The 13,167-nt window shown below is 37.7% G+C and overlaps 1 protein-coding gene across 7 annotated transcripts in view; it reads right to left on the bottom strand.

Annotated features, from left to right (window-relative positions):
• The window catches only part of Cntn1 (contactin 1), a 297,750-nt gene that overhangs the window by 128,450 nt on the left and 156,133 nt on the right, over nucleotides 1-13,167 (bottom strand). For 5 of the 7 annotated variants that reach the window (XM_070039080.1, XM_070039094.1, XM_070039086.1 and 2 more), the window contains 2 exons: nucleotides 5,423-5,556; nucleotides 3,233-3,265 (listed from right to left, as the gene is read on the bottom strand). In XM_070039080.1, coding sequence (XP_069895181.1) covers nucleotides 3,233-3,265; nucleotides 5,423-5,483 — 94 coding nt within the window. In that variant the 5' untranslated portion in view covers nucleotides 5,484-5,556. The remainder of the gene's footprint in view (nucleotides 1-3,232; nucleotides 3,266-5,422; nucleotides 5,557-13,167) is intronic. The other 2 variants (XM_070039092.1, XM_070039108.1) reach the window with 1 other exon arrangement.

The following is a 13,167-nucleotide window of genomic DNA, read 5'->3' as shown; positions in this document are numbered from 1 at the left end:
CACTGGACACTATTGATGGAATGTGAAATAGTAACCCCTTTGTACAACCATCTGAAGTTCAGAAAAATTAAAAAAAATAAAATTAAATAAAAATTAAAATGTTAGACAGTTTTGCCTGTGTAGCATCTCCTTTCATAATGGCCTCTAGTAGAGTCATTTATAGAGAAGGTGATAAATTAGCGTTTTCCACTGAAGTTAGAATATTACTAGTTTCCTTGAAAGAGCTACTCTCATCATTTTGAAGTCATGTGAGTAGTATTCATTCAAAATTGCCTTGATTGGGTTAAAGTAACACATTTGTAAAGTAATAAAGAAATGCATTCCTGTCACAGAATGCCACATATCATAACATGACTGCAGAAATAATTTTACACTTTTAAAAAATATTTTTAAATATTAAAAAAATTTTAATCAGTGGCACAAAGGAGCTGCCATTCAACAAAGCAGTTTATGAATACAGTACATCTTGATAAATGTCACCCTTTTCAACATTCTCATCCATTTCTCCCAACTTACCCTTCCTTCACTTTTCTTAAAATTTGTAAGATATATACTGAATTTTTTTTTGAGGGGGGGAGGTCCAGTCGTGGGGCCTGAACTCTGGGCCTGGGTGCTGTCCCTCAGCTCTTCAGCTCAAGGCTAGCGCTCTACCATTTGAGCCACAGCGCCACTTCTGGCTTTTTTCTTTTTGCTTATGGGGTGCTGAGGAATCGAACCCAGGGCCTCAGGCATGCAAGGCAAGCACTCTACCACTGAGCCAACTTCCCAGCCCTTATACTGAATTTTTGACTGCTTTCTGTCCCATTTTTCTTTATTCATCTATTCCCCTCCCCTTGACCACACTCCAACTGGTGTTTATTTTGCTGAGCTATGATTTTGCCTTCCTAAGGAATTACACTGTTTGAATTCTCCTCCAAATCTACTGTATTCAAATTAATGCATTTATGTATATATATACTATGTATATAGTATATATTACATAGTATTACATAGTATATATATATATACATAGTATATATATATACATATATACATATATATTATGTAATATACTATGTAATTTAATTATTTAATTTTATATTTATAAACCAACTCTGGCTTCCACATTTGAGGGAAAACATGCAACCTCTGTCTCTTGGGGCCTCACTTCACATAATTTTTTCTAGGTCCTCCCATTTCTTTGCAATGATGCAGTATCATTTTTTTCAATGGATGAGTAAAGTTCCATTGCATATATATATACCACAGTTTCTTGATCCCCTTGGCCATTGAGAGGCATCTGGGCTGATTCCATACCTTGGCTATAGAGAATAGTGCTGCAATGAACATGGTTGTGCTGATGGTTTTACTGTATCCTGGTTTGTAATCTTTGGGATAAATGCCCAGAAATGGAATTGCTAGATCATAGGGTAGTTGTATGTTTAGTAGGAATAATTACAATTTTTTAACTGGTTAAAAAAGATTAAGAGAGCCAGACACCAATGGCACCCATTTCTAATCCTTGCTACTCAGGAGGTTTAGATCTAAGGATTGAGATTAAGAGCTGGCCCAGACAGACAAATCCATGAGATTCTGCAATGAGCTAGTAAAAGGCTAGAAGTGGCTGTGTGGTTCAAGTGGTAGAGCGCCAACTTTAAAAGAAAAAGTCCCATAGGACAGCAGCCAGGCCCTGCGTTCAAGCTCCAGTACTGGCTCTCTCTCTCTCTCTCTCTCTCTCTCTCTCTCTCTCTCTCTCTCTCTCTCTCTCTCTCTCTGTCTTTCTCTCTGTGTCTTTCTCTCTCTCTCTGTCTCTCTCTCTCTCTCATACATACACACACAGATTAAGAGAAAAATCACACGAGTATTTGCAGCAAAATTTATAAATATGAGTGACAGACAAGCATGAATGCTTTTTTTGCACTGAAGTTTTCAGTTTTATAATTAATGCAATCAGTTGATTGTCAGATATAAAATGGGAAGACATCTCTCACTATGTGGAGGTGGCCCCTAGCAATCCTGCTGTTTGATTTTGTTTTAGAAGGTATAAGTAAAATTATAGCTTGTGATTGGGAATTATTTTTCTTCACTTATCTCTGTGTTAAAATACATTCCATTTCTCATTCTGAAATATGTCATCTTGATCGGTTAGTTATTACACATAATTTTATATAAGTATGTGGGTAAGAAGGGTCTCTGGAAAGATCTATTGGAGAATAGCAATGCCATGAAACTTCAAAGTATCTTAATATAGAAAATTTTATAATATTTACAGTATGGCAATCATCACTGACTGGAAAATGGTGCAAGCTTTCTTGAAATGTAGTAAGCTAGCCAAATGGGACAATGCATATATTGTCCCAAAATGTATTGTAGACAGTGGAGCTCTTATTTCCGTGCTTACCACTTGTAACTGATAAGAGAACAGAAAACACAGGGCTTAGACTTCAAATACTTTGATGGTCTAATCATTTCAGGTCATAGGTCATAGGTAACCTTTCAATATTTACTGTCAATAAAATATAGCTAAGTGCCAGTAACTCACATTTGTAATTCTAGCTACTCAGGAGGCTGAGATCTGAGAACTAAGGTTCAAAGTCAGCCTAGGCAGACAAGTCCATGGTCTCTAATTAATAGCAAACAGCTGAAGTGGAGAAGTGGAGTGTGGCTCAACTAGCAGAACACTACCCTTGAGAGAAAAAGCTAAGGGACAGATTCCAGTCCCTGAGTTCCAACCCTAGGATCTACACACACACACACACACACACACACACACACACACACACACACACACACACACACACACACACACACACACACACACACACACACACACACACACACACACACTGTGACAATATTTTAAATACTGTTGGGATACTTAAAATATTCAAAATTTAGTTGCCTAGAGGGGTTGTAGTTCAGTAGTATAGAGCTTGCCTAATATGTACAAGACCCTGGATTTGTTTCATTATAAAAACAAAGAAAGAAATTTAGTAGAATAGCATTGTTACAAAGAATGTAGGAAAAAATGAATATTCCTTATATTCAATATTTTCCATTTACTACAATACTATTTGATTCTGACTCTTGCACCTCACTCAGCAAGTAACATAAGTAAATCTATGACCATAGGAAAAAATACTGATAAAATTTCAAATTGATCTAGTAGTAGTCATTTGCTTTAAAGCAAGAATAAAAGTTATGATTTAATTGAAGAAAGCTTTCAAAAAGGCATACCCTCTGGTCAACTTACCTCCATGACCGTACCTTCTGTGCCACGTAAACTCTAAAAATAAAAGAAAAAAACAATTGTGATCATAAAGCCATTTGAGTTGTGATTTCAAACATGATTAAAGTAACTCAGATGCTACTCAGTGAAAATTAATACTGGCTCTTCACGATTAGAGGTAAAGTATGTATGTTCACATATGTATAGATGTTTATGACCTGTCTTCACATTAGACAGTTGTAGCATGAAAGCAATAAATACAATTAGGGTGGAATTTTGGATATAGTAAAATCACCTTCGTATTATTTCATTTATTATATGTAATGATGATAACATTACCAAAATATTTTCTTTTTTCTTTTTTTCTTTGCCAGTCTGCGTTCAGCCCCAGTAGTAACGTGCGCACGCATGCGCACGCACGCGCATGCGCACACACACGTACGTTAGAGATCAGAGATTCATGCCTGTAATCCTAGCTATTTAGGAGGTTGCAATCCTGAGGATTTCAGTTTGAAGTCAGTCTGACTATAACAATTCTTGAGACTCTACAGCTAATTAACCAGCAAAAATCCAGGAAGGAGACATGACTCAAGTAGTAAAATACTAGCTGTGAACAAGAAAATTGAGCAAGAGTTTGAGTACCAGTAAACCAGTTACCAGGAAAACAAATGAATAAATGAACAAGAACCATAATAGAATGTTCCTCAGGTTCATCATGAATGTGAGCAGCAGGAAGATATGTCAGATAGGGTGAGCTCCCTCTGTACTTTGGACTGAAAAGCAACTCAACAAGTACTTATTGAATTAGGTCACTGAAATGAAGGTACTAGAAAAATTGTTACAAAACACGTGCCTTTCCTATAAAAATATAACAGACATGTCATTGTAGGAGACACCTCTGAAATGTATGCTCTAACTTTCTTTGGCAGACAGAAATGTAATACTTCCTGTTCCTCCAACTAGAATGCTCTCAGAATTGTTTGTTACTTCATGTAACAAAATATGAACTATTTTAAGCATAATCTTCCTAAAATTGACTAGACAGGTGAAAAATGTGTAAGATGCAATAGTGTGTTGCATTTGCTCAAAAGAGCTTTCAACCTGGGCACTGTGGCTGATGCCTGTAATCCTAGCCCACTCAGGAGGCTAAGATCTGAGGATCAAGACTCAAAGCCACCTGAAAAAGAAAGTCTGTGAAACTATCAGCCCTAATTAACCAACAAAAAGCTGGAAGTGGAGCCGTGGCTCAACTGGTAGAGCACTAGCCTTGTGCAAAAATGCTCAGGGACAGGGCCTACACTCTTGAGTTCAAGCACCAAAACAAAAAACAAACAAAAACCCCTCACAAACTGATGAATTTAATGAATCAGTTGTTAAACACAATACAAAAATGGCATGAAACTGAGCTACAAATAAATAAATTTTATTAAGAACAATGAGAAGACATGTTTAAATCCATTACTTAATAATTCTTTTAATGATATTTTACTATTTACTATTTTATTCTTTAATTAAGGTAATTAAGTTTATATTTTCTGGATAGTGAGAATATTATATATTATTAAGCTTCTTGCTGATTGTGTGTGTGTGTGTGTGTGTGTACCAATCCTGGGCTTGAATTCAGGTCTTTTGCTCTTCTTTAGCTTTGTTATTCAAGGCTGGTGCTCTGCCACCGCTCCAACTCTGGCTTTTTGGTGGTTAATTGGAGGTAAGAGTCTCACAAATTTGTCTGCTTGATCTGGCTTTGAACCTCAGTCAGCAGAAAAGTCTCACAAATTTGTCTCCTTGGTCTGGCTTTGAACCTCAGTCAGCAGCTCTCATCCTGAGTAGTCAGGATTACAGATGTGAGCCTCAGCCACCAGCACCCAGCTTGTTGCTCAACTTCCTAATTCCATTGTAAATGACAGCAAGCATATGGACCATCCTTGGGTTTTATTCCCAGGAATAGACAAATGCTACTCTATAGATCTCCTCCCCCCTAGAGACTCAAATTTTAAATGTTTGCCAGTATAAGGTTCACTAAATGATGTTAAATTTTACTTGAATGTAAACATCTTGAAAAATAATGTCAATATTAAAATTGAACTATTTGTGTCCCATGTCAAAAGAAAATATGAATTTAAATTTATACAACAAATTTAATGAAATGGAAACAACATATTGATTATTGTGTTGACATAATTGATGGAGAGTAACATAAGGCTTATTTCTTACCTGCTAGACAAGTTGTAAAAGATAATAAAACAAGAGGACCGACCAGCAACCTCATTTTCATCTTGTGTTTGGTTTAATTTTCTGAAGAGGAAAAAGAAGCTGTAGCTTTATGGCAGTTGGACGATATTAAACACCTGCATCAATGATAAATTTAAAAAAAGGGAGTGGAAAAGGGAGAAAGGGGAGAGAGTGGAAGAAAGGGAATGGAAGGAAAGGCAGTTTTGAAGAAAAAGAAAAAGGGAGGAGAGAGAGAGGCAGCATTCATCATTTGGTGGTAACATTTTTACTTCCATTTTGTTCTATATATTTACATATATATTACAATAGAATAAGTTTTGACTTGTTTAAAAACATTTATTTTATAAATACCATGGAAAGAGTAGATTTGGTGTCGTGAGCCTTCAGCAAGATCTTAGGTATCCTCACATTCAGAAACTGAACACAATGTGTCTTGATCAATGAATGTGCACTGAAGTTCAAGTTTTGTTTCCTTTTCATCAGAGAGTATACTAATTTTTTTCCTGCAAAACTACAATTGTTGGCATTTCAATGTCGATGATTTTAGTTGTAGATTAACTTTTCAATGAAGTGCCACTAGGAAGATTCATTTCAAGATAGACTCAGTTGTATATGCTTTGTGAACTCACAGATATTCTATATAAGTATGATATATTACTACTATGTTTTTGTGGCTTGAAGAAAACTTTTGCTAGAAATAACTATTTTTATTTTTGTTTTTTGGGGCTTTTTTGTTGTTGTTGTTTTGTCGGTTGTGGGGCTTGAACTCTGGGTCTGGGTGCTGTCCCTCAGCTCTTCAGCTCAAGGTGAGCGCTCTACCACTTGAGCCACATAGCCACTTATTTTTATTTTTATTTTATTTTTAGTGCTCATACTGGGGCTTGAACTCAGGGTCTGGGATTTAGGTTATCACTCAAGCCATAGATCCACTTTCAGTTTCTTACTGGTGAATTGATAAGAGCTTCATGCACTTTCCTGCCTGGCTTCAAACAGCAATCCTAAGAACTCAGCCTCTTGAATAGCTAGGATTACAAGTATGAGTCACCAGTGTCCAATTCCAATGGTGTGCATGTATGCATGAGAGAGTGTGTGTGTGTGTGTGTGTGTGTGTGTGTGTGTGTGTGTGTGTGTGTGTGTGTGTACACATACCAGTTTGGGGGATTGAATTCTGTGCCTGGGCTACATGCCTGAGTATTTTTTCTCAAAGCTACTGCTCTACCACTTGAACCACAGCTACACTTCTGGCTTTTTGTTGGTTAATTGGAGTTGAGTCTCACAGACCTTCTTGCTAGGGCTGGGTTCAGAACATGATTTTCAGATCTCAGTCTCTTGAGTAGTCAGGCATGAACCACCAGCACCTAGCTTCACATGCTTTTAACTTCTCTTGTTGCCCAATTGTAATTCAAATTGATCTGAGGTTGCAAAAAAAACGTGTGCTATGATACTTTCCCTGTGAATCATATCTAGTAACCGGGGTGGAATTTAATAAAGTCTTTGACAACAGGAAAAAAAATTCCTATGCCAGCAAAGCAGAGCATTGCAACTTCTTTCATTCTTGCCCTCTCTCTCTCTCTCTCTCTCTCTCTCTCTCTCTCTCTCTCTCTCTCTCTCTCTCTCTCTCACACACACACACACACACACACACACACACACACACACACACACAAAAGGATAAGACCTGTTGAAAAAAAAAGAGGGGGGGGGAACAGTGCCAGATGGAAGAGCTCGCTCAATTTATACAGGGAGCTTTAAAGACTTCCTGAGCTATAATATCCTCTCTGTACAGCATTATTCCCCTGTAGGATGCCCACATCTAATGAAAAGGCTTCATCACAGCTGTCGTCCTGCCTACTGAGGCTTCATTCTAAGCCATTCCCTCTTGTGCCTCTGCACAGGCTCCGGATTTTAGCAGCTTCTGCATGCTATACAATATCTCCAAGTCTCCTAGGTGAAAAAGCAGGCATGAATTCCATTTCTTTTTCATTTCCATCTTTTGGTTTCTGTGTGTGTGTGTGTGTGTGTGTGTGTGTGTGTGTGTGTGTGTGTGTGTGTGTGTGTGTGTGTGTGTTTAAACAAGGTCTTTTCTCCGTAGCCCAGGCTAGCTTCAAACTCACAATCCTCCTGTTCCTACTTCCTGAAAGTTGAAGATATAGCATGCACCACCATGTCAGGTCATGAAGTATATTAATGTCTTGAAACAAGGGACCCATTCATGTCAGGAGAATAAGATGGATGATCTTATTAGGCTTACGAGGTGCTGGGCAGCTGAAGAGATGTGCCACAGACAAGCACATTCTTCTCAAGCAAACATGACGTAAGCTCTAACAGTTGTTTGTTTAAGTAAAAGCAAAGGATCATAGCTGCACATGACTGTCCCAGAGAGTGTCAATTGTACTTAGGTAATTTAGGTCCTTATTTCACAAAATAGCACAAGGGAATTTTCTTTTCAGTGTCCTTCCATTTTGAAAATTCAATGAGCTTTTATTTTTTCAAGCACATGCGGACATTAGTGAATTTTTGGTCTAATTAAATCACTTAGCTATCTATGTGTAGTGCATGCTATTCTAAGACTAGGAACCTGTTCTAATTTTCTTCAAAGAATATGCAAAAATGAATCATGTAAACATAAAGAATGATAATATTTGTGTGTATGTCAGTCCTGGGGCTTGAACTTAGGGCCTGGGCACTGTCTCTGAGCTCGTTTGCTCAAGGCTAGCTCTCTATCACTTGGGCCTCAGCTCTGCTTCTACTTTTGTAGCAGTTAATTGGAGATAAGAGTCTCAAGAGACTTTCCTGCCGGAGCTGTTTCCATACCTCAATCTTTAGATCTCAGCCTTCTGAGTAGGTAGGATTATCAGCATGAGCCACCCTTGCCAAGAAAGAAGAATAAATTTTAATTGTTCATTGATTGTATAGATATTTCTAAAGTGTATACCATGCCCAGATATTTGGGAAGAGCACCATACATTTTGGTATTTCAGGGATAAATAGCCAAGGAGGTATTTGTTCTTCAAGAGCAAATATTAACATTAATTGTTCTCTACCATAAATCACATAAGGCATGAAGCCTTATACATCTTGAGAATGCTCAATATCTATTGAGTGTACCCATTGAGTAATGACTAACAGAAAATCACGGCTCTATATTTGACCCTCAGAGGCACAGCAGCAGGAGAAAGCAGAAACTGATAGAGTGAAATCATAAAGTAGGGAAGGAAAGGTCAAGTTCAGACAGCATTGCAGAGTTTCATATGGCAGGGCCTACCCTCATGGGATCATTTGAGGAGATGAGTGGGAAGAGAAGTGGAGGAAAATTACAGGACCATAAAGGCCACGGGTTGAACTTTTGCTCCCATAATTCCACAGGCAATGAGTTTCTGCAGGGTAGCTCTGCACCAAAATATCATCACCATATTTCATCCTAAGCATTTGGGCTATGAAAATTCTGCTCATTTATTTTTTTTCAGCCTCTCCCATATCTCTCTGTTCCTTTATTCATTTAAAATAAAACTATAGTCCATTCTTCTTTTTAACTGTTGTCAGTATGCTTTATTTACTTTTTATTATCTATTTTTATTGGCATATATTAAATCATGACACTTCTGTACATGTACACAATCTACTTAGAACACACTTTGACTGTGTTTACCCTGCTATTACTTTTTGTTCTCCCCAATTTTCTTCCACCATCCTCATAGTTTCCCTTTACTTTCATGACCTGTTCTTTTGTTTGTTTGTTTGGTTTTCATTTTATTTCTCTTCGCTTCCAGTAATGAGAAACAAAACAAAACATGTGATACTTGTCATTGTGGGACTGACTTATTTCACTTAACATGATGAGCTCCAGTTCCATCCATTTTCTAACTAATGACATCATTTCATTCTTCTTAATGGCTGAGTAGATATGCCATTTTTTCAATTTACATTCACCCGTTGATGGGCATCTAGACCGATTGATTCCACAACTTAGCTAAGGCAAATAGCTGGACATTGAGCATAGATGTGCAGCTATCTTTGTAAACTGACTTTGATTCTGTGGGTAAATACAGAAAAGTGATGTAGCGGAATTGTATGGTAGTTGTATTTTTAGGTTTTTGAGCCATCTCTACACTGATTTCTATAGTGTATAGACTAATTTACATTTCCACTAACAGTGAATAAGAGTCTATGCATCCTCCCCCACTTCATCCTCATCAGAATTTTTAATCTTGATGATGGCCATTCTGACCAGGATAAGTTAAAATATAGGTGTGGTTTTGACTTGCATTTCCCTGATGGCTAAAGACATTGAATGTATTTCAATGTAATTATTGTCCAGATATATCCCTTCATTTGAAAAATGTCTATTTGACTGTCAATTTTGGTGATTAATTTTGTGTGTTCCTTCCTAGTACAGCCAGTGGGCAGATTCCTTAATTCTTGCATCCCAAAGCACTCAGGGTATTAAAGTTTCAGATTTATATTGACAATATGATCTTGGGAGATCTAGAGTGCTGTACCTTTTTTATTCAAACTTGTATTAAGTATTAATCAGATAGGCAGTACAGCAAGAATGAATATATACCTTTACATAAAATTATATGATTGTTAAAAAAACCCTGAAATCTAAAGAATTTAATAGCATCTGATATTATGTATCAATGTATTTCATGATATCAGGTAAATCCAAGTCTGATCAACCAATATACACTGAGTGCCTTACGGTATGAATGACATATATGAGCCAGAGTTGGTGAAGGAAATAGAGGAAAAGTCTTATGCTTAGAAGCTGAGTCTGGTTGGATACAAATATCAAAACCATCTCAGTAAATCTACCTTAGGTCTCAGCCATCAGGAGGAAACTTTGCCTGCACATGGATTGTTTAAGGCGCATGTATCCACTCTTGTGAGGCTTAATGGGAAATGTAACATTTAATGTGACTTTGGGAGAACACAACGGTATTATTCTGCTCTTTGCCTCAAATCCAGCCAATGATATACCATCACACCATAATTAACTCCAGAAGTGTCTGCTGATTACTTGTGATGTGTTAGATACTATGACAAGCCATAAAAACAAAACAATGAACTCAAAAGTCCTTATTTTAGCTAGGCACAGGTGGCTCATGCCTCTAATCTGAGCTACACAGGAGGCTGAGACTTGAAGATGGTGGTTTCAAACCAGCCCTGGCAGGAAAGTCTATGGGACTCTTATCTCCAATTAACTAGTAAAAAGCCAGAAGTAGAGCTGTGACCACTACAGAGAAAGTAAAAGGATAGCACCCCAGCCCTGAGTGCAAGCCCCAGTACGGGCATAAAAACAAGAAAACATAACACAAATAAAACACCCAACTTCCCTATCTTAGTAGTTAAGATAGCCCTCTGATTCAACATCTTAAGTATTAATTGAATTTTCCCATGGACCAGGCCCTGTGTGCATATGTGGAGACTCAGGACTGGGGCCTGGCTTTTCTAGCCTCTATTAGCCCCTCATCCTTTTTCTGTAGACAAAAAGGCAGGCTTGAGGGGTTAAGTGGCCTGAGATGAAGGTACAGATCAAGGAACAGCTCAGGGTGGCTAAGACATCACTGCTAGCAGTGGTGAAAATAGTGATGGTGGTAAAGACAGTGGGAAAGACAGGTGAGCAGGTGGGGATGATAAGAGGAGATGCTGATGGAGCTGGGAGACGTTCATATGTCACCACATGATACTAAATAGGTACAATGACAAGTTCTACATGGTGTGATAGAATCTGGAAATCTAGAAAGATACACCTGTCTCAATGCTATAGCTGTAGATACAGGATGCTATTGGGTCAATGTTTCTCAGAATCAAATCAGACTATACGTTAGTATGTCACCCGTCTTATGGAAGACTGGGAATAGGACCTAGCTCTTAGGTCATGAATAATATATCATGACAAAGATGACACTTTTGATGACAGCTATCTATCCAAATCAGCCAAAATGACTCAACAGCTGACTTCTATAAGAACTGTGGATTTGACATTGTTGAGACAAAGAAGAATAAGGGACAAAGAGTAGAGCCTGTACGTGCTCAGGTGCTTCAGAAAAACCTGCCCATCCTTTCAGGTCAGAAAACAGATATGCCAATGGCAGATAAATGAACAACTAATAAATGGATGTTCTTGTACTTGCTCATTGACAAATGAAAGAGAAGATGGGGGAGAATGGTGAAAGGGGTGATATCGATCAAGATGCATCTTACTACTTATAAACTGACATGTTAAATTATAACCTTTTGTACAACTACTTAAAGGAATTTTCTTAATAAAGACCCAGAAACACAACAAATCAAAGAAAGGTTGGACAAATGGGATTGAATGAAGCTGCAGCATGGCAAAGGACATAACTACAAGACCAATAGAAAGCCCACAGATTGGGAGAAAATCTTCACTAGCCATGCAATGGACAAGAGTCTCATATCTAAAATATACTTAGAACTCAAAAGATTAAATCCCCCAACAACAAATCCTCAAAGAAACAACTGCCTGATTAATAAGTGGGCTAAAGACTTAAAGAGAGACTTCTCTGAAGAGGAAATAAGAATGGCCAACAGACATATGAAGAAATGCTCATCTTCTCTGGCCATAAAGGAAATGCAAATCAAAAGAACATTGAGATTCCACCTCACCCCAGTTAGAATGGCTATAATCAAGAACTCTAATAACAACAGATGCTGGAGGGGATGTGGCCAGAAGGGAACCCTACTGCATTGTTGGTGGGAGTGTAAACTTGTTCAACCACTTTGGAAAGCAGTATAGAGGTTCCTCAAAAGACTCCACATAGAGCTTTCCTATGACCCAGCAATCCCACTTTTGGGCATTTACCCAAATGATCACAAGCAAGGTTATACTAAAGCTAACAGCAAAACTATGTTTATCGCAGCATTATTTACCATGGCTAAGAATGGAACCAACCCAGATGCCCCTCAGCAGATGAATAGATCAAGAAAATGTTATGTACAATGGAATTTTATGCCTCCATCAGAAAGAATGGAAAGACTTGGAAAAAAGTCATATTAAGTGAAGTAAGCCAGGCCCAAAGAAACGTAGGTCCCATGGTTTCACTTATTTGCAATAACTAGTATATGTCTAGGACAAGCAGAAGAGGTCACAAGCTATGTACATATGACCATATAATATGATGCTAAGTGAAATGAACCCCAAGATAGGGACATAAGTGGTTTTTATCTTTCTTGCTGTTGTTTTTAAGTATTTATAATGCACCATGTGATTTTTTTTGTTTCTTTTGTATGTTCTTCCCCCATGGTATAACTATTGTTTTCACTGTATTTGATTTAGATGCCCTGCATCTTGTATATACATTTTTCTAATTTGGGGAGGGGAAGGGAAATAACAAAATGCTTGAATAAGGATACAGGTTGACCCATTGTAACATTGAGATGTACAAGACATGATATTGAAAAGAAACTTTACAACCTCGGCGGTTGGGGGGAGGAAAGACTTGGGGAGGTGGGGAGGAAAGGGATGGTAGGGGAAAAACAAAGGAGAAGGTAACAATGCTTGATTGGAAATGTGCTCATTACCTTACTCATGTAATTGTAACCCTTCTGTACAGTATTTTTACAATAAAACATATACATATAAAGAACAACTTCAGAAGGTTTTGTTGTTTTATTTTCATATATGCATATGAAATATGTTAACCAGATTCACCCTCATCATTATTGTTATTATTTTTGCCAGTCCTTGGGCTTGAACTCAG

Source organism: Dipodomys merriami, unplaced genomic scaffold (genome assembly GCF_024711535.1).
Source record: "Dipodomys merriami isolate MVZ:Mamm:240054 unplaced genomic scaffold, mDipMer1.0.p SCAF_10, whole genome shotgun sequence".
Lineage (NCBI taxonomy): Eukaryota > Metazoa > Chordata > Mammalia > Rodentia > Heteromyidae > Dipodomys > Dipodomys merriami.
Note: the sequence above shows the minus strand (reverse complement) of the source record. Positions and strands in the feature narration are given on the sequence as shown.